Genomic DNA, 25,647 nt, shown 5'->3' on the forward strand with positions numbered 1-25,647 from the left:
AGTAATAGCAGAGACGAACTGGAGCTAAAAAGCTGCTGTCACGCCAAACATCAAGGCGCGATAGACTTGATACGGAACATCCGACAAGAGACCAGAGATAAATGGCAGCAACGAGACAAAGGGCAGATGGACACACCGACTTATAACCGATATACAATTATGGCGGGAGAGGGGATATGTGGAAGTGACGTACTACATGACTCAGACGATCTCTGGTCATGGATACTTTTGAAAGTATCTGCACCGTACGGGGAAATGCAGCTCGGAAAACTGTATTTACGAAGATGAAGAGATCACGTATGATTTCAAGCATAATTTCTTTAGATGTAGCCGGTGGGAAGATAGGCGGCCACCCGATATACAATTATGGCGAGAGAGAGGATATGTGGAAGTGACGTACTACATGACTCGGATGATCCTTGGTCACGGTTAGTTTTGAAAGTATCTGCAACGTACGGGGAAATGCAGTTCAGAAAACTGTATTTACGAAGATGAAGAGATCACGGATGATTTCGAGCATAAATTCTGTAGATGTAGCCGGTGGGAAGATCGGCGGCCAGACCTTGACGATGAAATTTGACATGTCTCTCCGAGAAATATAGTCCAGAAGATAGTACAAGATGAGAGGAACTGCAAGGCTATAAGGCGTTTTTTTAGAACACGTTCTCCGCAGGAAAAAATTTGACATGAACACGACGACTGTCGCACCTCGAAGTAGTGCGAGAGCGGTTACGAGGTGGTTATCATACCCGGATGGGAGGGGGATAGGTTTTTAGCCGGTATCGTCGAATTCAGGATTTCAAAGCTTCTCCTAGAGGTTCCACCGCAATGTCAAACTTCGTTCAGACTTAGCTATAAAACTGAGGTGCCTTGTCATTGAGTTTAACATAAAATTAGGCAGCATCCATTAGTAAGAGAAAAGTTCACCATTTGTGGTATCACAATGGTCTAAAATTTGGAAAGAAGGACGTTTTAACTTTTCCACTTTTTTATACCCTCCACCATAGGATGGGGGTATATTAACTTTGTAATTCCGTTTGTAACACATCGAAATATTGCTCTAAGACCCCATCTATATATATAAAATTCAAATTATGTTTGTTTGTTTGTTTGTTTGTTTATTTGTATGTTCCGGGTTGGCGCGAAAACGGCTGAACCGATTTACTTGAAACTTTCAGAGATCGTGGGGGGCACTCATGTGCTGAAAATAGGGTACCTCATTTTTTGACATATGGTCGCGGAGAGGAACCTCCCCTTTGTCCGACTTTTTGAAAATTAGACCAAAGTTGACCGATTTGCTTGAAATTTTCATTGAAGATTGGGGTTGGCATCTAGACAAAGATCCGCTACTTTTTATTTCGATATTTGGCGGCGGAGGGGGGCCTCCCCTTTGTTCGACTTTTTTAAAGTACTGTGAAAAAACTAAAATTCTCTAAATTATCTGAGATTTACAGAAAACATGTGGTGAGGTTATGTAATTAATATGGGGTACCTGATGATTTCATATGTGGATGGGGAGGGGGACCTCCCCCTTGCCCTACTTTTTGAAACAAAATTATGCGATTTGCTTGAAATTTTCATTGAATGTTGGGGTTGGCATCTAGACAAAAATCCGCTACATTATTTTTCGGTATTTGGTCGGGGAGGGTTACCTCCCCTTTGCCGATTTTTTTTGTTTTTTTTTTTTTTTTTGAAAGTACAAACAAAACTAAACTCCCCCGACTGAAATTTTACGGAAAAAACGGGTTATGAAATTTATACCAGGTTCCTGATTTTTTAATAAAAATAAAAGGGCATAGGGAGACATCCGCTTCTCTTAAGTACATACAGAGAAACAATTAAACTTTACCGAGTTACTTGAGGACTGGGGAGAGGTTACGATATTAATAGTTGATACCTGATTTTGTGATATTTGGACGGAAGAGAGGCCGCCCCTTTAGGCTTATAATTTGTTTGACATTTTCTGGGACGTTTACAAAAGATACGCTACATCACTTTTCGATATTTGGTCGGGGAGGAGGTCCTCCTCTAAAACTGCAAAAAAATTAAGTTTTCTTGAAATTTACAAAAGCAGTGGGGAACGTTATGAACGAAGAGGCAACCTTCCTTGCCCCACACTTGAAGGAAAGTTTTAAGAATTTTCTGGGAAGGTTAGGGGTGCTATTCACTACGGTGTTTGTCGATATTGTATCGGGGAAAGTGACGTCCCTTTAAAACAATAGAGCAAAATTTAAACATCGCCGATCTACTTGAAATTTACAGGGAACGTGGGAGGAGGTGATTAAATGTATACATGATTGATGATTAGTAGGTATATGATTTTTCGATATCTGGTTGGGGAAGGGGAAAATTGAAATAAACTTTGTCGATTTACTTCGATAGAATTTATAGGGACCATTGAGTAGTTGCGAAATTAATATAGGGTACGTGATAGTCCGATATCAGGTCGGAGTGGTGCGAAGGTGGGGAGAGGGTGCCCTTTTGTCCGTTTTTTTTTTCTTAAATTGAAAGTAGAGGGTTGTCCATAAATGGGAACTCGGTACATAATTTTATGATTTTTGCACAGGCTTCTGCCAGACTTCTTTTTAGTAAAGAACTTAAATGTACATGAAATTGGTAGCCAACGTAGAGGGTACATCATTTTCCAACATTTTAGCAAATGTTAATGTGGTAAAATTTTTTACTACGTTTGCTTTTTCCGATTTATTGGATAATATAGTGCTTAATTTTCAGATTTGTTGACAAACCACACTTAAAATTCACAAGAAATATAGAAGATTGTCCAACTACTTGAATACAGAACATTATTAAAAAAATTTGGAGGAAAGGGTACACCCTCTCCCGCCGTATTTGTACCAATAAACGAAAAATCAAGTAGTCCGATTTGTTTAAAAGAATTCAAATCTTTTCGAATTTGTTTTCAGCACGAAGGATATAGTTGACTAAGTTAACGCAAAATGTTCCTCCAAATACGCTTCGGAAGGCGCAGCGAAGCGGGCCGGGTTACGCTAGTAAAGTATATATATTCTGGGTCGTGGTGAAATTCTGAGTCGATCTAAGCATGTCCGTCCGTCCGTCTGTTGAAATCACGCTAACTTCCGAACGAAACAAGCTATCGACTTGACACTTGGCACAAGCAGTTGTTATTGATATAGGTTGGATGGTATTGCAAATAGGCCATATCGGACCACTTTTACGTATAGCCCCCATATAAACCGACGCTCAGATTTGGCTTGCGGAGCCTCTTGGAGGAGCACTATTCATCCGATTCGGTTGAAATCTGGCACATGGTGTTAGTATATGGTCTTTAACAACCATGCAATAATTGGTCCACATCGGTCCATAATTATATATAGCCCCCATATAAACCGATCCCTAGATTTGACCTCCAGTGCCTTTTATAAGAGCAAAATTCACCCGATCCGGTTGAAAGTTACGTGGTGTTAGTATATGGTGTCTAACAATCATGCACAAAGTGGTCCATATCGGTCCATAATTATATGTAGCCCCCATTTAAACCGATCCCCCGATTTGACCTCCGGAGCTCTTGGAGGAGAAAAATTCATCCGATTTGGTTGAAATTTGGTACGTGGTGTTAGTATATGGTGTCTAGCAATCATGCAAAAAGTGGTCCATATCGGTCCATAATTATATGTAGCCCCCATTTAAACCGATCCCCAGATTTGATCTCCGGAGCCCCTTGGAAGAGCAAAATTCACCCGATCCCGTTGAAATTTGGTACATGGTGTTAGTATATGGTGTCTAACAATCATGCAAAAAGTGGTCCATATCGGTCCATAATTATATGTAGCCCCCATTTAAACCGATCCCCAAATTTAACCTCCGGTGCCTTTTGGAGAAGCAAAATTCATCCGATCTGGTTGAAATTTGGTACGTGGTGGTAGTATATCATATTTAACAACCATGCCTAAAGTGGTCCATATCAGTCCATAATCATATATAGCCCCCATATAAATCGATCGCGAGATTTGGTTTTGGAGCCTCTTGGAGGAGCATAATTCATCCGATCCGGTTGAAATTTGGTACATGGTGTTAGTATATGGTCTCTAACAACCATGCAAAAATTGGTCCACATCGGTCCATAATTATAAAGAGCCCCCATATAAATTGATCCCCAGATTTGAGCTCCGAAGCCCCTTGGAACAGCAAAATTCACCCGATCCGGTTGAAATTTGGTACGTGGTGTTAGTATATGGTGTCGTACAATCATGCAAAAAGTGGTCCATATCGGTCCATAATTATATGTAGCCCCCATTTAAACCGATCCCCAGATTTGACCTCCGGAGCTCTTGGAGGAGCAAAATTCATCCGATCCGGTTGAAATTTGGTACGTGGTGTTAGTATATGGTATCCAACAACCATGCATGAATTGGTTCATATCAGTCCATAATTATATATAGCCCCCATATAAACCGATCCCCAGATTTGACTTCCGGTGCCTTTTGGAGAAGCAAAATTCATCCGATCTAGTTGAAATTTGGTACGTGGTGGTAGTATATCATATTTACCAACCATGTCAAAAGTGGTCCATATAAGTCCATAATCATATATAGACCCATATAAACCGATCCCGAGATTTGGTTTTGAAGCCTCTTGGAGGAGGAAATTTCATGCGAGTCAGTTGAAATTTGGTACATTGTGCTAGTATATGGCCGTTAACAACCATGCCTAACGAGGTCCATATCGGTCTATAGTTATATATAGCCCTCAGATAAATCGATCCCCAATCACACAAAAATTTGTCAAGTTTATAATTGTTTATAGCCCCCATATAAGCGAACCCCATATTTCAATTCTGGCTCCCTACGTGCAAAAGTCCATATCGATTCGTAATTATTTGTAGACTTACCTACACATACCTCTTTTGTCTAATATATACTACGTATGGACTAACTCACAATTTAGAAAACGATTTAAGATACCACAACCCAAGTAATTTGATTGTGGATGACAGTCTTTCGTAGAAGTTTCTACGCAATCCATGGTGGAGGGTACATAAGATTCGGCCTGGCCGAACTTACGGCCATATATACTTGTTCTAAATTGGAAAATGTTGACTTTTCGACTTTTTCAAAATTAAGAAAAATCGAACTATCGATTTTACGAATTTTGATTTTTTTTTGGAAATTTGAAAAATCGACTTATCGATTTTACGAATTTTTAAATTTTTTGATCTGCGATATAACTGGATAATTTTACATATTTTTATTAATACAATGCAAATGCCAATTATGGACAATTGTAGAGTTCAACAACAGTCGTGTTAGTCCCAATTCAATTTTGTTTCTTTTTATACCCTCCATCATAGGATGGGGGTATATTAACTTTGTCATTCCGTTTGTAACACATCGAAATATTGCTCTAAGACCCCATAAAGTATATATATTCTGGGTCGTGGTGAAATTCTGAGTCGATCTAAGCATGTCCGTCCGTCCGCCCGTCTGTTGAAATCACGCTAACTTCCGAACGAAACAAGCTATCGACTTGAAACTTGGCACAAGTAGTTGTTATTGATGTAGGTCGGATGGTATTGAAAATGGGCCATATCGGTCCACTTTTACGTATAGCCCCCATATAAAGGGACCGTCAGATTTGGCTTGTGGAGCCTCTAACAGAAGCATATTTCATCCGATCCGGCTGAAATTTGATATATGGTGATGGTATATGGTCTCTAACAACCATGCAAAAATTGGTCCACATCGGTCCATAATTATATATAGCCCCCATATAAACCGATCCCCAGATTTGGATTGAGGAGCCTAAAAGAGAAGAAAATTTCATCCGATCCGGCTGAAATTTGGTACATGGTGATGGTATATGGTCTCTAACAACCATGCAAAAATTGGTTCACATCGGTCCATAATTATATATAGCCCCCATATAAACCGATCCCCAGATTTGGCTTGCGGAGCCTCAAAGAGAAGAAAATCTCATCCGATCCGGCTGAAATTTGGTACATGATGTTGGTATATGGTCTTTAACAACCATGCAAAAATTGGTCCATATCGGTCCTTAATTATATATAGCCCCCATATAAACCGATCCCCAGATTTGGCTTGTGGAGCCTCTAAGAGAAGCATATTTCATCCGATCCGGCTGAAATTTGGTACATGGTGTTGGTATATGGTCTCTTACAATCATGCTAAAATTGGTTCACATCGGTCCATAATTATATATAGCCCCCATATAAACCGATCCCCAGATTTGGGTTGCGGAGCCTCAAAGAGTAGCAAATTTCATCCGATCCGCCTGAAATTTGGTACATGATATTGGTATATGGTCTCTAACAACCATACAAAAATTGGTCCACATCGGTTCATAATTATATGTAGCCCCCATATAAACCGATCCCCCGATTTGGCTTGCGAAGTCTCCAAGAGAAGCAAATTTCATCCAATCCGGTTGTAATTTGGAACATGGTGTTAGTATACGATCTTTAACAACCGTGCCAGAATTGGTCCATATCGGTCCATAATTATATATAGCCCCCATATAAAACATTCTCCAGATTTGACCTCCGGAGCCTCTTGGAGGAACAAAATTCATCCGATCTGGTTCAAATTAGGCACGTGGTGTTAGTATATGGTCGCTAACAACCATACCAAAATTGGTCCAATCACACAAAAATTGGTCCATATCGGTTCATAATCATGGCTGCCACTAGAGCCAAAAATAATCTACCAAAATTTTATTTCTATAGAAAATTTTGTCAAAATTTTATTTCTATAGAAAATTTTTTCAAAATTTTATTTCTAGAGAAAATTTTGTTAAAATTTTATTCGGTTCATAATCATGGTTGCCACTCGAGCCAAAAATAATCTACCAAGATTTTATTTCTATAGAAAATTTTGTTGAAATTTTATTTCTGTAGAAATTTTTGTCAAAATTTTCTTTCTATAGAAAATTTTGTCAAAATTTTTATTTCTATAGAACATTTTGCGAAAATTTTATTTCTATAGAAAATTTTGTTAAAATTTTATTTCTGTAGAAAATTTTGTCAAAATTTTATGTCTACTTTGTCAAACTGAATTATATACGTATTGGATCGATCTTTTTTGGTTTGGGTTGGGTGGTAATATATACCACGTATGGACTTACATACAATTTAGAAGATGGTGTTAGGAGGTTTTAAGATACCTTGCCATCGGCGAGCGTTACCGCAACTTAAGTAATTCGATTGTGGATGGCAGTGTTTAGATGAAGTTTCTACGCAATCCATGATGGAGGGTACATAAGCTTCGGCCTGGCCGAACTTACGGCCGTATATACTTGTTATTTATTTAAAATTGTGAAAAATGAAAATATGGCAGTGGGGAGAGAATTGTGTTGGGTCTCCTAAATAATGGTTTTAGGGTCGCTTGTTTTTAAAACGTTTTTATTTTATTTTATTTTGTTTGTTTATTTTATTTTATTTTGTCTTTTTTTGAGTATTTTGCTTTCGTTGCTGCATATTTAAATATTCGCGTTGTCATTTTCGTTTCGTTTAAGCTTATTTTGGTATCTTTTTGGAATGAATGGATATTGAATTGTGAAAGTCGTTACAAATATTGGGCTTTTATGATGATGCTGATTGGTTATGTGATCAGAGTTTTGGTATAAAACATTTCATGGCGCTACATGTATGGCGGCGGGGGAGAACAAATCAGCTTCTTTTCACTTAATTGTTGCTATTATTTTATTGTAAACCCGGTTTCAGTTATTGCCTTTAAATATAGAAAATCAAGTCTCGTGTTCTGTTAATTTATAACTTTTTCTTAACTCTAAAATGTCGATTTCACTTAACACCAAATGACCGGTTTTGTTTTACTATTCATACGATTGTGCATGTTAACCTTAGGTAAGAATGCAAAAATTTATGGCACAAAATCCTGAAACACTCCTTAAGTATGTCCATTAGCTGAATTGAGTAAGTAATTCGTTGTCATAATTCAGAAGAGTTATAAATTAGTATTATAAAATTTAGCAGAATGCTTTAAATTTCCTCAAAATTATATAACTTAGGCTATAATTTTGATAAACGCTATTGTATTTTTTTTGGTAATACAACGCTATAATGGCTTGAGAAAAAAATCATGAAGCTGGTTCTTCATAAATGTCATACAGGTTGGGGAACTACTTCATTAAATGTATAAAATATGTCTCTTGTTTTATTTGTTTTAACAAATGCTGCTGTTTATTAATTAGGGATTCATATTTTCTAATTATTAAAAAAGAAATATTTCGGGTATGTAGCAAGTATTTTAGAACAGTTATCAAAAAATTAAAATTAATTCAGGTTTTTTTCATCGTTCAGAAGTATGTATACCGGTCATCAGTTAGGTGACGTAAAGCGAGTAGGTTGTCAAGGTTTTTATTTAATTTTTTAAAAATAATAAATTATTTCAATTTATTTTATTAAAATAAATAAATTAAAGTTTTGAATGAGTTGAATAATTTAAGTGACATTTTTTAATATGTACTACCATTAGACATAAGGAAATAGGATTAAAAATCTTAACCGAATATTTCAAATAAGAAAAAAAATCAAGTATATGCGGCCGTAAGTTCGGCCAGGCCAAATTTTATGTACCCTCCACCATGGATTACGTAGAAACTTCTACTAAAGACTCTCATCCACAATCGAATTACTTGGGTTGCGGTAACACTTGCCGATGACAAGGTATCTTAACAGTTCTTAACACCGTCTTCTTAATTGTAAGTTAGTCCATACGGGGTATATATTAAACAAAAAGGCCGATTAAATACGTATATAATTCAGTTTGACAAAATTTTATATAGAAATAAAATTATGACAAAATTTTCTATAGAAATAAAATCTTGACAAAATTTTGTATAGCAATAAAATTTGGCAAAATTTTCTATAGAACTAAAATTTTGACAAAATTTTCTATAGATATAATTTATTTATTTATTGTTTATTTTAGAATTATAGCGAAAACAAGATAAAAAAGGGACAAAGCATTGGCTACTAAGGCCATCAGCTTAATTTCTATAGAAATAAAATGTTTACAAAATTTTCTATAGTAATAAAATTTTGCCAACAATTTCTATAATACTACAATTTTGACAATATTTTCTATAGGAATAAAATTTTGGTAGATTATTTTTGGATTTTATTGATTTGGGATCGGCTATATATAACTAGAGACCGATATGGACCAATTTTTGCATGGTTGTTAGCAGCCATATTATAGTGCAATGAACCAAATTTCAACTGAATCGGATGAACTTTGTTCCTCCAAGAGGTTTCGGAGTTTAAATCTGGGGATCGGTAGATTTTGCAAAAATATGTCTATCCAACTAAGAGGTACTTCATAAAATTTCGATAGAAATACAAGTTTGACAAAAGTTTCTATACAAATAAAATTTTCTATAGAAATAAAAGTTTGACCAAATTCTCTATAGAAACAAAAGTTTGACAAAATGTTCTATAGAAATAAAATTTTGACAAAATTGTCTGTCTATACAAATACAATTTTGACAAAATTTTCCATAAAAATAAAACTTTGACAAAATTTTGTATAGAAATAAAATTTTGACAAAATTTTCTATAGAAATAAAATGTTGACAAAATTTTGTATAGAAATAAAATTGTGAAAAAATGTTGTATAGAAATAACATTTTAACAAAATTTTCTACAGAAATAAAATTATGACAAAATTTTCTTAAGAAATAAAATTTTCTATAGAAATAAAATTTTGACAAAATTTTCTGTGGAAAAAAGTTTGACAAAATTTTCTATAGAAATACAATTTTTAACAAACTTTTCTATAGAAATAACATTTTGACAAAATTATCTATATAAATAAAATTGTGACAAAATTTTCTTTATAAATAAAATGTTGACAAAATTTTGTTAGAAATAAAATTTTGACAACATTTTGTATAGAAATAAAATTTTAACAAAATTTTCTATAGAAATAAATTTTTTTACAAAATTTTCTATAGAAATAAAATTTTACCAAATTTTCTATAGACACAAAATATCGACAAAATGTTCTTTAGAAATAAAAGTTTGACAAAATTTTCCATAGAAATAAAATGTTGACAAAATTTTGTATAGAAATAAAATTGTGAAAAAATGTTGTATAGAAATAACATGTTAAAAAAATTTTCTACAGAAATAAAATTATTTGTTTTCTTTATTTTATTCGACCTTTTTAATTGTCTTGTGTAAATCAGTAACTAATCAAGCTCGAGGTCATTTCTTTGTTGTTTTTATAGTAATAATTTACTTTATTTTTTTTCCTTTCCGATATTTCGCAATTACTTGAATTGCATCTTCATTGGGATGTACACTACAAAAATAGATAAATATTTAACCATGTAAATATCACAGAACAGATTAATGTAAAAGAAAATAATTTTAGTTTATAAGTACATGTAAACGATCACTCACATAAAAAGATGTTTACAACACAATTAACTTATTCTACAGTAGTTGCACTACTCTTGTCAAAAGTCTATATTGCACTGCTTTCTTCTATGTGTTTTTTGTGTTCGTTTCATGTTCTTTCTCTTCTCTATGAGTTGTCTATAGCTTTTAGCATTTCCTTCGATGTCGGCTTTGTAGTTGATTCTCTTTTCAGAAGGTGTATTTATGATATGTAGCATCTCTTGTGTGAATCTCTTGTTGTAGTTTGACTCTCTGGCTAAGATGCGTACATTATCAAAGTTGGGGATGTGTTTTTGTGTTGCACAGTGGTTTGCTAGTGCAGTTTTTTGTATTATGTTATTTCCTCTTAATTTGTAGTCCGATTTATGTCCAGCGATCCTCGTTTTTAGTTTGTTGCCAGTTGTTCCCACGTATACTTTTTCACATGATTGTTGATCATTGCCATCGCATTTAATTTCGTATACCAGGTTGTGCTTTTCCATGTTTGGCAATTTGGTTTTTGGATTTGTAAATAATTCTTTTAACGTGTTGTTTGTTTTGTGTGCAATAGTGAACTTCTCTTTGTCAAATATGTTTGAATTTTCTATTCTCTCTGAAACATTAGGAATGTATGTCAATGATTTGTATGATTTTGTTTTCGTCTGGTGTTCGTCAAATTCTTTATTATTCTTTTTTGAATTTATTAAATTATTCGCTAAATACTTGGGAAAGTTATTTTTGGCTAGTATCTGTTTTATCCTCTCTTTATTTTTTGCGTGGAATTCCTTATCACTGATAGTTAAAACTCTATGTATTAAATTATTGGCCGTATTTATTATTATTCTTTTTGGGTGTTTTGAATAGAAATTTATAATTCTGCCAGATGCTGTAGGTTTTTGATACCAGTCTAGGTTAAGTTTTCCATTCTTTCTTATAACCAATGTATCCAAATAAGGCAACTGTCCGTTATCTTCTTCTTCTACCGTGAATTTTATATTCGAATGGAAATTATTGAGGGTATTTAGCATATTCATAATCGCATTTTTGTGAGTTACTGCGAACAAGTCATCTACGTATTTCAGTAATATTTTCGGTTTTGTTGTTAGTTTGTTTTCACAATCCATCAACAACTTTTCCATTACTATATCCGCCACAATCGGCGATGCTGGTGATCCCATTGGCAGACCTTTCTTCTGTTTATAGATCTTTTCCTCGAATTGGAAATATCTATTCTCCATTATGCAGAATTTTAATATTCTAAGAAATGTATTCTGTGTCATCTTTGTGAATTCTTTAATTTCATCCCATCTTTGTTCAATGATAGTCAATGCTAATTCCACTGGGATGCTAGGGAATAAGGATATTACGTCAAAGGATACAATTTTCTCGTCCTCTTCGGTCGTCAAATCTTTTATCTTATTCCTAAATTGCACTGAATCCCTTATGTTGTATTTCGAGTTCTGAATAATATTCTTTAGAATATTAACAACGAATTTACACAGTTGACTAGATGGGGCATTAATGGAGGAACAAATTGGTCTTAGGGGGTATCCTTCTTTATGTATCTTAGGGAGACCATAGATTCTAGGAGCTATTGCAACATCATTCCTTAACTTTCCTGACGATGTTAAGTGGCTTCTCTCACTTGGGGAGAAATTTGGACTACCAACAACGAAAGAGGAATTTCCTTTAATCAATTACATCGCAGATGGAGAAGAACTAATACAGACCATCTTGGAGAAAGAGGAGCAAGAAATAGCAAGAACAAACTTCACAACTACCATAGATAACCACATGAACAAAACATACATGAGTAGTAGAGATAAATACATTCAACGCACAGTGGATCAGACAAAACAATTTCTTAAGAAGAATAATAATATAATGATAACTAATGCGGATAAAGGGAATGTGACAGTTGCTATTGAAAAATCGGAATATAAAGAACGGATGATGAATATTCTCGGAGACATGATGACATACCAGAGATTGACGAAAGATCCAACAAGCAAATTACAAAAGAAAAATAATGATATTGTTGAAGAATTATTCAAAAATGGAGTTATCACGTCTTTCGAAAGGAAAAAACTAAGGAATGATGTTGCAATAGCTCCTAGAATCTATGGTCTCCCTAAGATACATAAAGAAGGATACCCCCTAAGACCAATTTGTTCCTCCATTAATGCCCCATCTAGTCAACTGTGTAAATTCGTTGTTAATATTCTAAAGAATATTATTCAGAACTCGAAATACAACATAAGGGATTCAGTGCAATTTAGGAATAAGATAAAAGATTTGACGACCGAAGAGGACGAGAAAATTGTATCCTTTGACGTAATATCCTTATTCCCTAGCATCCCAGTGGAATTAGCATTGACTATCATTGAACAAAGATGGGATGAAATTAAAGAATTCACAAAGATGACACAGAATACATTTCTTAGAATATTAAAATTCTGCATAATGGAGAATAGATATTTCCAATTCGAGGAAAAGATCTATAAACAGAAGAAAGGTCTGCCAATGGGATCACCAGCATCGCCGATTGTGGCGGATATAGTAATGGAAAAGTTGTTGATGGATTGTGAAAACAAACTAACAACAAAACCGAAAATATTACTGAAATACGTAGATGACTTGTTCGCAGTAACTCACAAAAATGCGATTATGAATATGCTAAATACCCTCAATAATTTCCATTCGAATATAAAATTCACGGTAGAAGAAGAAGATAACGGACAGTTGCCTTATTTGGATACATTGGTTATAAGAAAGAATGGAAAACTTAACCTAGACTGGTATCAAAAACCTACAGCATCTGGCAGAATTATAAATTTCTATTCAAAACACCCAAAAAGAATAATAATAAATACGGCCAATAATTTAATACATAGAGTTTTAACTATCAGTGATAAGGAATTCCACGCAAAAAATAAAGAGAGGATAAAACAGATACTAGCCAAAAATAACTTTCCCAAGTATTTAGCGAATAATTTAATAAATTCAAAAAAGAATAATAAAGAATTTGACGAACACCAGACGAAAACAAAATCATACAAATCATTGACATACATTCCTAATGTTTCAGAGAGAATAGAAAATTCAAACATATTTGACAAAGAGAAGTTCACTATTGCACACAAAACAAACAACACGTTAAAAGAATTATTTACAAATCCAAAAACCAAATTGCCAAACATGGAAAAGCACAACCTGGTATACGAAATTAAATGCGATGGCAATGATCAACAATCATGTGAAAAAGTATACGTGGGAACAACTGGCAACAAACTAAAAACGAGGATCGCTGGACATAAATCGGACTACAAATTAAGAGGAAATAACATAATACAAAACACTGCACTAGCAAACCACTGTGCAACACAAAAACACATCCCCAACTTTGATAATGTACGCATCTTAGCCAGAGAGTCAAACTACAACAAGAGATTCACACAAGAGATGCTACATATCATAAATACACCTTCTGAAAAGAGAATCAACTACAAAGCCGACATCGAAGGAAATGCTAAAAGCTATAGACAACTCATAGAGAAGAGAAAGAACATGAAACGAACACAAAAAACACATAGAAGAAAGCAGTGCAATATAGACTTTTGACAAGAGTAGTGCAACTACTGTAGAATAAGTTAATTGTGTTGTAAACATCTTTTTATGTGAGTGATCGTTTACATGTACTTATAAACTAAAATTATTTTCTTTTACATTAATCTGTTCTGTGATATTTACATGGTTAAATATTTATCTATTTTTGTAGTGTACATCCCAATGAAGATGCAATTCAAGTAATTGCGAAATATCGGAAAGGAAAAAAATAAAGTAAATTATTACTATAAAAACAACAAAGAAATGACCTCGAGCTTGATTAGTTACTGATTTACACAAGAAATAAAATTATGACAAAATTTTCTTAAGAAATAAAATTTTGACAAAATTTTCTATAGAAATAAAATTTTGACAAAATTTTCTATAGAAATAAAATTTTGACAAAATTTTCTATAGAAATAAAATTTTCTATAGAAATAAAATTTTGACAAAATTTTCTATAGAAATAAAATTTTGGTAGATTATTTTTGGCTCGAGTGGCAACTATGATTATAAACTGTTATTGGCCAATTTTTGTGTGATTTGGAATCGGCTATATATAACTAGAGATCGACATGGTCCAATTTTTGCATGGTTGTTAGTGGCCATATTATAGCGCAATGAACCAAATTTCAACCGAATCGGATGAACTTTGTTCCTCCAAGAGGTTTCGGAGTTTAAATGTGGGGATCGGTAGATTTTGCAAAAATATTTCTTTCCAACTAAGAGGTACTTCAAAAAGTTTCTATAGAAATACAAGTTTGACAAAATTTTCTATAGAAATAAAAGTTTGACAAAATTTTCTATAGAAATAAAAGTTTGACAAAATGTTCTATAGAAATAAAATTTTAAAAAAATTTTCAATAGAAAAAAACTTTTGAATTTTTGACGTTTTGGGAGATTTTGCAAAATATTTCTCTCCAACTAAGAGGTACTTCATAAATTTTCTATACCAATAAAATTTTCTGTACAAATAAAAGTTTGACAAAATTTTCTATGCAAATAAAATTTTGACAAAATTTTCCATAAAAGTTCGTCGAGCAAACTAGACGTGTTTATCAGTCGGTCCAACAAAAACTAATTTTAATAAGATTTCCAATTAAAGATATAACTCATAGTTGAAATCATAAAATATCTGTAAACTAAACTTTATTGCAAGTGTTTTAACTGTCAGTTTGGCATCTCTGTGTATTACAAATTTATAAATATAATAAACTCATTTGGAAACTTCAATAGAAATAAAACAAACATCAAAGCAAATATTGAATAAGAACAAGAACCATACGTTTTCGCTCTTGGTATAAATAAGAACTACACAACAACAATTACAATGAATAAAAGTGTTGTCTACTCCGAACCTCCACACAGTGAGAGTGAATTATTATTGGCGCCGAGACGCCTCAGAGAGTTACAGCATAACTCATTCTCTGATACCACCAACACTAACGCAACTCCACGTCGCGCTATACACGATTCACCACAACGTATTGTATCACTTATCGATAAACGGTTTGAGAAACAAACAGAAACTCTCTTAAGTGAAATCGATAAGAGAATGGATGTTTTTATGAGAGACATAAAGAGTGTAGCTGAACGGGTTACCAAACTTGAAATAGTGTCGAGCGAAATTGAAGTTCTGAAAAACGAAATAGAGTTTTTAAAATCTCAACACGCTGAGCAACATAATGCTATGAGAAGTGAAATTAATGATTTAAAATCTCAAATATTAAAAGATGAAAACTCTAAAGTAGCATGTGATTTAAGAATTAATGGTGTGCCCTCCTATAATGGAGAAAACCTCATGCTAATATTTGGTAATATTTGCAATTGTTTAAATATTCCCATACCATCAGTAAAGTCCATACATAGACTCAGAAATGCAAACAACGTTGACTCAACAATAATGGTAAAACTAATATCCGCATATGATAAAAACTTTGTCCTCAAGAGTATTGCAATGTTTAAACGCGCAAATAAAACGAACTTAAAACTTAATCACATTGGGTTTGAGACAGAGAAGAACTTTTATATTAACGAAAACTAATCCACCACAAATTATAAGATCTTTAAAAAGGCATTAAAATTAAAAAAAGAAAAAAGACTTGTATCCGCATACTCTTTCCGCGGCCTAATATACGTCAAGCGCTCTAAAACTGAACAACCAATCTTAATTGATAATATCGATCAACTTAGCTGTTTTTTTCGGATGGATCCCTCAGTGCATGAACAATCTATCAACATTAATAATAACTCTGATAATATGTCACATTAAATCCGATCTGATTATATATGCATATAGTAACGACATGTATTGCACACGCTTTCTTTTTTACTTAATCAAAACTAATTTAAGTTTTTATTTTAAAACTGTTAGATATGTACCAACGGGTGTTTTATATTATGCCAATATAATTAGCATTGCTATTTTTGTTTCGCCTAATGATTAATACTACATATCAAAGTTCCACAGTCAACCTTTCCTGCATGCTTAGTGTCTTGGCTAAACAGGAAAATGGCCTTAAAGTGGCCCACATAAATGCCCAAAGTCTCAACAACAAAATTGATGAATTTCGCAACGTTTTTACTTGTGCCGCGGTGGACGTCATTTATGTATCAGAGACTTGGTTTCATCCTGAAATTCTAGATACTATCTACGGTTTACCAGGGTATTCTCTTATGCGTTCTGACCGTAAATCACTTGGAGGTGGAGTCGCAATTTTCATAAAACATGGCATAAACTATACTCTGAAACTTAAATCTGCATATGACTCTGAAATTGAATTTATTTTCATTGAACTGATAACTGAATACAGGTCTAAGGCACTCATTGTCTGTGCCTATAGACCAAATAATCGTGTAGACTTTAACTTCCTTCTCAATGAAATTGAACGCATATCTCTAGATTATAACGATATAATGATAATCGGAGATTTCAACAGCAACATCCTTCGTGACAACGTGTTAACTGATGCAATGGAATCACTTGGTCTTTTTTCTGTTAATAACTCTATCCCAACTCATTACACTCGAACAAATAATAGTTTACTGGATGTCATTTTCACTAATCAACTGTCAAAGGTCTTATTATACGATCAACTTAGCGCACCTGCGTTTTCAAAACATGACTTAATTTTTGTAACATATAACCTCAACTGTGAAATTAAGCCCTCTAGAATACAATATCGAGATCTGAGGAATATTGATATGAATCTTCTACAAGATTGTCTGCTATCTGTCGATTGGAAAGAAATATACTATGTTGAAAATGTTAACGAACAGCTATCATTCTTGCAAGATAATTTATACAATATCTTTGATTACTGTGTGCCACAGAAGATCAAAACCACTAACAAATCTAATCAACCATGGTTCAACCATCGAATTAAGAGACTGATTATCACAAGAGATACTGCTTACAAAAGATGGAAATCTTTCAAAACACCAGACTTGCATGATATTTACAAGAATGCAAGAAAAGATGTAGTGAAAGCAATATGTGCCGCTAAAACTTCATTCTACGGTCAAAAGTTTAAGAATGCGCTCGATACTAAATCAAAATGGAAAGAGATTCGTCGTATTGGCATCGGTGAACAAGATTCCCAAATTAAATCTGACATTGATATTAACAAATTAAATGAGGAATTCGCCAAAATTAATACCGCACAACCTCTTGAAAATGTATACGCCGATATACAAACTGTTCAAATGGAATCTTGTTTTTCATTTAGATGTGTAAATAACGTGGAGGTTTTGAATAGCTCGTCACAAATAACATCAAATGCTGTAGGTGTTGACGGGTTACACCCCACCTTTATAAAAATTATTCTTCCCACCATCTTGCCTTACGTTACACACTTGTTTAATACCTGTCTCATGAAATCAGTTTTTCCTCATGAATGGAAATTAGCAAACATTATCCCAATTCCCAAATCCAACAACGAATTACGTCCAATTGCAATTCTACCATACTTATCCAAGATGTTAGAATACTTAATGAACCAACAAGTAACAGCATATTTGGATCGCTGTAATCTCATCACGGATAAACAATCCGGTTTTAGAAAAAAACGAAGCTGCATTTCGACGTTATTGGAAGTATCTGAGGACATACGTATAAAACTTGATGAAGGCATGATATCTATACTTGTACTATTAGATCATAGTAAAGCATTCAATACTGTGGACCATAAAATTCTGGCAACACAACTGAAGAAACTGTTTTATTTTTCTGATGATGCTTGCAAATTAGTTACATCTTACCTAAACTCTCGTTCACAGATGATTATTCTTAATGATAAGCACTCGAATGTAATCGAAACCTCGAGAGGTGTACCACAGGGATCTATTCTGGGCCCTTTGTTGTTCACGATGTACATTAACGATCTCCCTGATGTATTGGTTAGTTGTAAAACTCAAATGTATGCAGATGATGTTCAACTGTACGTCAGTACTGAACCTGAAAACCTAAACCTATGTATAGAAAATATTAACACTGATTTAACTAATGTTTATAACTGGGCGTGTAAAAATGGACTGATTCTGAACCCATTGAAATCTAAGTTTCTTGTAATATCGAGAAGGCATATCTCAGAAGAAACTTTTCTTCATACCTTGCAAATCAATGGTTCGATTATTCCCCGAGTACATACATCTACTAATCTGGGAGTGACTTTCAATTCCAATTTGTCATGGTCGAACCATATATCGAGTGTTGTTGGACGAGTATATGGTATGTTAAGAAACCTGTGGGCTGTCCAATCTTCTACACCTCAACACATCCGACTCCTGCTAGCAAAGACTTACTTAATACCAACCATGCTATACGGATGTGAAATATTTGGTAACTGTGACAGCAGAGACTTCTCAAAATTAAATGTTGCTTATAACAATATTGCCCGGTATGTGTATAAGAGACGTCGTCGAGACAGCATATCTTCTTTTGCGCACAGCATTCTCAACTTATCATTTGAAGATCTCATTAAAAGCAAATGCTTACTGCTTCTTCACAAAATAATATATACTAAGGAGCCTGCACACCTGTATAATCATATTCGTTTCGCCAGATCAAATAGAGGAATGAAAATCATACCCCAAAGAATAAAAACTCTTTTATCGGAACGACAATTTTTCATATTCAGCATCCGTCTGTGGAACTCTCTACCATCGAATTTGCAAACAATTAGCAATGCTAACACTTTCAAAATAAAATTAAATGATTTCTTGAACTCTCCGTAAATAAAACACTTTTATTTTTTATCTTTTTATATTATTTTTTTGTTAATTTGTTAATATTTATTTTTTATTTTCTTATCACAAAATTACTTTCTGTATCACAACTTGAAACTAGCACTGTCACTTATAAGATATAAATCTTGTTGTGCTGGTTTATCAAATAAATAAATAAATAAATAAAAATAAATAAAAATAAAAATAAAAGTTTGACAAAATTTTCTATAGAAATAAAAGTTTGATAACATTTTCTAACGAAATAAAAAAAATTTGTATAGAACTAAAATTTTGACAAAATTTTCTATAGAAATCAAATTTTGACAAAATTTTCTTAAGAAATAAAATTTTGACAACATTTTCTATAGCAATAAAATTTTGACAAAATTTTCTATAGAAATAAAATTTTGGACAAAATTTTGTGCAGAAATAAAAGTTCGACAAAATTTTCTATAGAAATAAAATTTTGACAAAATTTTCTGCAGAAATAAAATGTTGACAAAATTTTCTACATAAATAAAATTTTGACAAAATTTTCTGTAGAAGTAAAATTTTTTACAAAATTTTCTATAGAAATAAAGTTTTGCCAATTTTTTTTATAAAATTAAAATTTTGACAAAATTTTCTATAGAAATAAAATTTTGACAAAATTTTCTATAGAAATAAAATTTTGACAAAATTTTCTATAGAAATAAAATTTTGACAAAATTTTCTATAGAAATACAATTTTGACAAAATTTTCTATAGAAATAAAATTTTGACAAAATTTTGTATGGAAATACAATTTTGACAAAATTTTCTATATAAATAAAATTTTGACAAAATTTTGTATAGAAATAAAATTTTGACAAAATTTTGTATAGAAATAAAATTTTAACAAAATTTTCTATAGAAATAAATTTTTTTACAAAATTTTCTATAGAAATAAAATTTTACCAAATTTTCTATAGAAACAAAATATCGACAAAATGTTCTATAGAAATAAAAGTTTTGCAAAATTTTCTATAGAAAAAAAGTTTTGACAACATTTTCAATTGAAATAAAATTAAAAAAAAAAATAAATTTTGGTAGATTATTTTTGCCTCGAGTAGCAACCATGATTATGAACCGATATTGACCAATTTTTGTGTGATTTGGCATCGGCTATATATTACTCTTGACCGTTATGGACCAAATTTTGCATGGTTGTTAGCGGTCATTACTAGCCAATGTACCAAATTTCAACCGAATCGGATGAATTTTGTTCCTCCAAGAGGTTCCGTAGGTTAAATCTGGGGATCGGTTTATATGGGGCTACATATAATTATGGTCCGATATCGACGAATTTTTGCATAGTTGTTAGAGACCATATACTAACACCACGTACGAAATTTCAACCGGAACAGATGACATTTGCGCCTTCCAAGAGGATCCGCAAGCCAAATCTGGGGATCGGTTTACATGTGGGCTATATATAATTATGGACCGATATCGACAAATTTTTGTATGATTATTAGAGGCCATATTTCAACCGGATAGGATGAAAATTTCACTTCCGCCAAATATGGAGATCGGTTTATGTTATATATAACTATGGATCGAAATGGACCAATTTTTACACGGTTGTTAAAGGCCATATGTTGACATCACGTACCAAATTTCAACCGGATAGGTTGAAATTATGGGCCGAAATGAACCAATTTTTGCAGGGTGGGTAAAAGCCAAATGATGACATTAGGTTAGGTTAGGTTAGGTTATGGGGCAACCCGATGTATCAGGCTCACTTAGATTATTCAGTCCATTGTGATACTACAGTGGTGAACTTCTCTCTTATCACTGAGTGCTGCCCGATTCCATGTTAAGCTCAATGGCAAAGGGACCTCCTTTTTATAGCCGAGTCCGAACGGTGTTCTACATTTCAGTGAAACCACTTAGAGAAGCTTTGAAACCCTCAGAAATGTCACCAGCATTACTGAGGTGGGATAATCCACCGCTGAAAAACTTTTTGGTGTTCGGTCGAAGCAGGAACCGAACCCACGACCTTGGAAGGCGGGCATGCTAACCATTGCACCACGGTGGCTCCCAAATTATGACATTACGTTCCAAATTTCAACCGGATCGGATAAAATTTGCTTTCCCAAGAGGCTCTGAAACCAAATCAGGGAATCGGTTTATATGGCCTATATATAATTATGAAGCGATATGGACCAATTTTTGTATGGTGGTTGTGTGTTTCCAGCCAGATATAAATCAATCACACAAATACAATTAATTACAATTAAATCAATGGATGTAGGTGTCAATTAGCTCGATATGTATTCTTGTATGAATGCTAAATTATTATCATAAATATATTTCCTCATTATCGTATCTTAATAATTTGTGTCCAGTATTTACATGCCGTTACTACCAAACTTGTCGTAAAATCTAATATGGACCAGTGTTGTCTAGATTTTATTTAGTGGATCTTTACTGCATGGTAATGCTAAAAATTTATCTACTCTTTGCACCTAGTTTCTTAAAAAAAAATTTTAATCGATCATTGCTAACAAGCATATTTGGCACATGTACGCTTCATCGATTCGTATGATGGATGGCATACAAGGTTGTGCACATGTCATATTAAGTTAAATTATTTTTGTCAATGGCAGAAGCAAATGAAGTTAAATAAATTAATGCCTTTAGTTAACGAGCCCAAACTACATTAATGCAGATAAAAGGATGTATAAATGCGATTGCCACTCGAGCCAACAATAACATACCACAAACTGGAAAAAAATTACAAAAAAAAAAAAATATCAAACAAAAAATCTTATTTTGTCAAAATTTTATTTATATAGAAATTTTTGTAAAAAATTTATTTCTATACAAAAATTTGTCAAAATTTTAGTTCTATACAAAACTTTGTTAAAATTTTATATCTATCAAAAAGTTTGTCTATCGAAAATTTTGTCAAACTTTTATTTCTATAGGAAATTTTGTCAAACTTTTATTTCTATAGAACATTTTGTCAAAATTTTATTTCTAAAGAAAATTTTGTCAAAATTTTATTTCTATAGAAAGATTTGTCAAAATTGGATCAAAATTTAATTTCTATAGAGAATTTTGTCAAACTTTATATATCTATAGAAAATATTTTTCTTCTATAGAAAATTTTGTCAAAATTTTATTTCTATAGAAAAATTTGGCTAAATTTTTGCAAAATTTTATTTCTTTCATTCGTTTTGTTTTTTCAGCTTAAAACCATACATTGACTAAACTACAAGTGTAGCTTAACCAACAGAGGAAAAGAATGTTAGTCAAATTTATTTGGGCAAAGCCCTATAGACTGCAAGATGGTTGGATAGACGCACGTTTCGGAATTACCACATTCCTCATCAGCATCCTCTACTTGCAGCAAAACTATCAACAAATTATCAGACTAAATTCAGGCAGTTCATTAAACCCAACAATAAACCACACTTGAACCTTCCGAAAAATGGCTTTACATTGATAGCCGGCTTTTGCCGAAATAAATTCGTACAAACATTTCTATAGAAAATTTTCTCACAACTTTATTTCTATAGAACATTTTTGCAAAGTTTTATTTCTATAGAAAATTTTGTAAAAATTTTATTTCTATAAAAATTTTTGTCAAAATTTTATTTCTATAAAAATTTTGTCAAAATTGTATCTCTGTAGAAAATTCTGTCAACATTTAATTTCTGTAGAAACTTTTGTCAAAATTTTAATTCCATAGAAAATTTTGTCAAAATTTTATTTCTATAGAAAATTTTGTCAAAATTTTATTTCTATAGAAAATTTTGCCACAATTTTATTTCTACAGAAAAGTTTTGCAAAAATTTATTTCTATAGAAAAAAATTTTTTTCTATAGAAAATGTTGTCAACATTTTGATTTCTATAGAAAATTTTGTCAAAAATTTATTTCCGTGGAGAATTTTGTCAAAATTGTATTTCTGTTGTTTTTTATTTCAGCTTAAAACCATACATTGACTAAACTACAAGAGTAGCTTAACCAACAGAGGAAAAGAAAGTTGGTTAAGCTACTCTTGTAGTTTAGTCAATGTATGGTTTTAAGCTGAAATAAAAAACAACAACAATGCTTAAAGAACAAAACCAACAATAACAAAACAAAACAAATGGAAAAAGAAGAGGAGGCACGCTCAAAATAAACCCAGCCATGTGAATTCAAATCGATGATTTGACAGTGGCATAGGAAAAGAGATATGTTTGTTTCGAATTTATTTCGGCAAAAGCCGGCTATCAATGTAAAACCTTTTTTCGGAGGGTTCAAGTGTGGTTTTTGTTGGGTTTAATAAACTGCCTGAATTTATTCTGATAATTGGTTGATAGTTTTGCTGCAAGTAGAGGATGCTGATGAGGAATGTGGTAATTCCGAAACGTGCGTCCATCCAACATTCTTTTCCTCTGTTGGTTAAGCTACTCTTGTAGTTTAGTCAATGTATGGTTTTAAGCTGAAATAAAAAACAACAACAATGCTTAAAGAACAAAACCAACAATAACAAAACAAAACAAATTGTATTTCTATAGAAAATTTTGTCAAAGTTTTGATTTCTATAAAAAATTTTACCAAATTTGTATCTTTATAGAAAATTTCGTCAAAATTTTATTTCTATAGAAAATTTTCTCAATATTTTATTTCTATAGAAAATTTTCTGAAAACTTTATTTCTATAGAAGATTTTGTAAAAATTTTATTTTTATAGAAAATTTTTGCAAAATTTTATTTCTACAGAAAATTTTCTCACAATTTTATTCCTATAGAAAATTTTTGCAAAGTTTTATTTCGATAGAAAATTTTGTCAAATTTTTTTCTAATGAAAATTTTGTCAAAAATTTATTTCTGTGGAGAATTTTGTCAAAATTGTATTTCTATAGAAAATTTTGTCAAAGTTTTGATTTCTATAGAAAATTTTACAAAAATTGTATCTTTATAGAAAATTTTGTCAAAATTTTATTTCTATAGAAAATTTTCTCAATATTTTATTTCTATAGAAAATTTTCTGAAAACTTTATTTCTATAGAAGATTTTGTCAAAATTTTATTTCTATAGAAAATTTTTGCAAAATTTTATTTCTATAGAAAATTTTCTCACAACTTTATTTCTATAGAACATTTTTGAAAAGTTTTATTTCAATAGAATATTTTGTAAAAATTGAATTTCTATAAAAATTTGGTCAAAATTGTATCTCTATTGAAAATTCTGTCTACATTTCATTTCTGTAGAAACTTTTGTCAAAATTTTAATTCCATAGAAAATTTTGTCAAAATTTTTTTTCTATAGAAAATTTTTCCACAATTTTATATCTACAGAAAAGTTTTGCAAAATTTTATTTCTATAGAAAATTTTGTCAAATTTTATTTCTATAGAAAATTTTGTCAAAAATTTATCTCTATAGAAAATTTTTTTCAAAATTGTATTTCTATAGAAAATTTTGTCAAAGTTTTGATTTCTATAGAAAACTTTACAAAATTTTTATCTTTATAGAAAATTTTGTAAATTTTTTTTTCTATAGAAGATTTTGTCAAAATTTTATTTCTATACAAGATTTTCTAAAAGTTTTGTTTCTATAGAAGATTTTGTCAACACTTTATTTCTATATAAAATGTTTGCAAAATTGTGTTCCTATAGAAAATTTTCTCACAACTTTATTTCTATAGAACATTTTAGCAAAATTTTATTTCTATAAAAATTTTTGTCAAAATTTTATTTCTATAAAAAATTTTGTCAAAATTTTATCTCTATAGAAAATTTTGTCAAAATTTTATCTCTATAGGAAATTTTGTCTTAATTTTATTACTGGAGAACATTTTTGAAAAATTGTATTTCTATAGAAAATTATGTCAAAATTTTATTTCAATAGAAAATTTTCTCCAAATTTTATTTCTATAAAAAATTTTCTCCAAGTTTTGTTCCTAAAGACAATTGTCGCAAATTTTTATTTTTGGCAATTTTTTTTTAATTTATTTCTATAGACAATTTTCGCAAAATCTTATTTCTATAGAAAAAAATTCAACAAAATTTTTTTTATAATTTTAAAATTTTATGAAAATTTTATTTCTATAAAAAATTTTGGCAAAATTTGATTTATGGTGGCAGGCGTATACAGTATACAACCGTATTTATAACTTTGCTAACTCTATATACAATGGGAGACATTTGTCTTTCAGTGTATACATTGTTTTTCTTGTCTTTTACAATTCTAGAGATTCCATGACTGTGTCAGCTTATTCTGTTATTCCTCGTTTAACTTCTTTGCCTAGATTTACCCATATTTGCCAAATTTAAGGTCATCTATAATGTGACTACCAGTATGTGTGGATATGCCTAAAATCGAAAGTTGATTCACCAAATTATTCATCAGCTGTTGGGCCTACAAGTTTGGTGACATTTAAGGCAATGCTTACCTAAAGATTTT

General features: G+C 31.9%; 2 protein-coding genes across 2 annotated transcripts; one reads left to right on the top strand and one right to left on the bottom strand.

Annotated features, from left to right (window-relative positions):
* Positions 1-483: 483 nt before the first annotated feature.
* LOC142239619 (uncharacterized) lies at positions 484-12,180 on the bottom strand. The gene is made up of 4 exons (XM_075311412.1): positions 12,098-12,180; positions 10,496-12,040; positions 10,292-10,319; positions 484-708 (listed from the first exon to the last, which is right to left on the bottom strand). Exons 1-4 carry the CDS (start codon positions 12,178-12,180, stop codon positions 484-486), a joined length of 1,881 nt encoding a protein of 626 aa, XP_075167527.1.
* A 10-nt stretch (positions 12,181-12,190) lies between these two features.
* Positions 12,191-14,017, top strand: LOC142239620 (uncharacterized). Its single transcript, XM_075311413.1, has one exon. It carries the CDS (start codon positions 12,191-12,193, stop codon positions 14,015-14,017), a length of 1,827 nt encoding a protein of 608 aa, XP_075167528.1.
* Positions 14,018-25,647: the final 11,630 nt, after the last annotated feature.

Source organism: Haematobia irritans, chromosome 5 (genome assembly GCF_050003625.1).
Source record: "Haematobia irritans isolate KBUSLIRL chromosome 5, ASM5000362v1, whole genome shotgun sequence".
NCBI lineage: Eukaryota > Metazoa > Arthropoda > Insecta > Diptera > Muscidae > Haematobia > Haematobia irritans.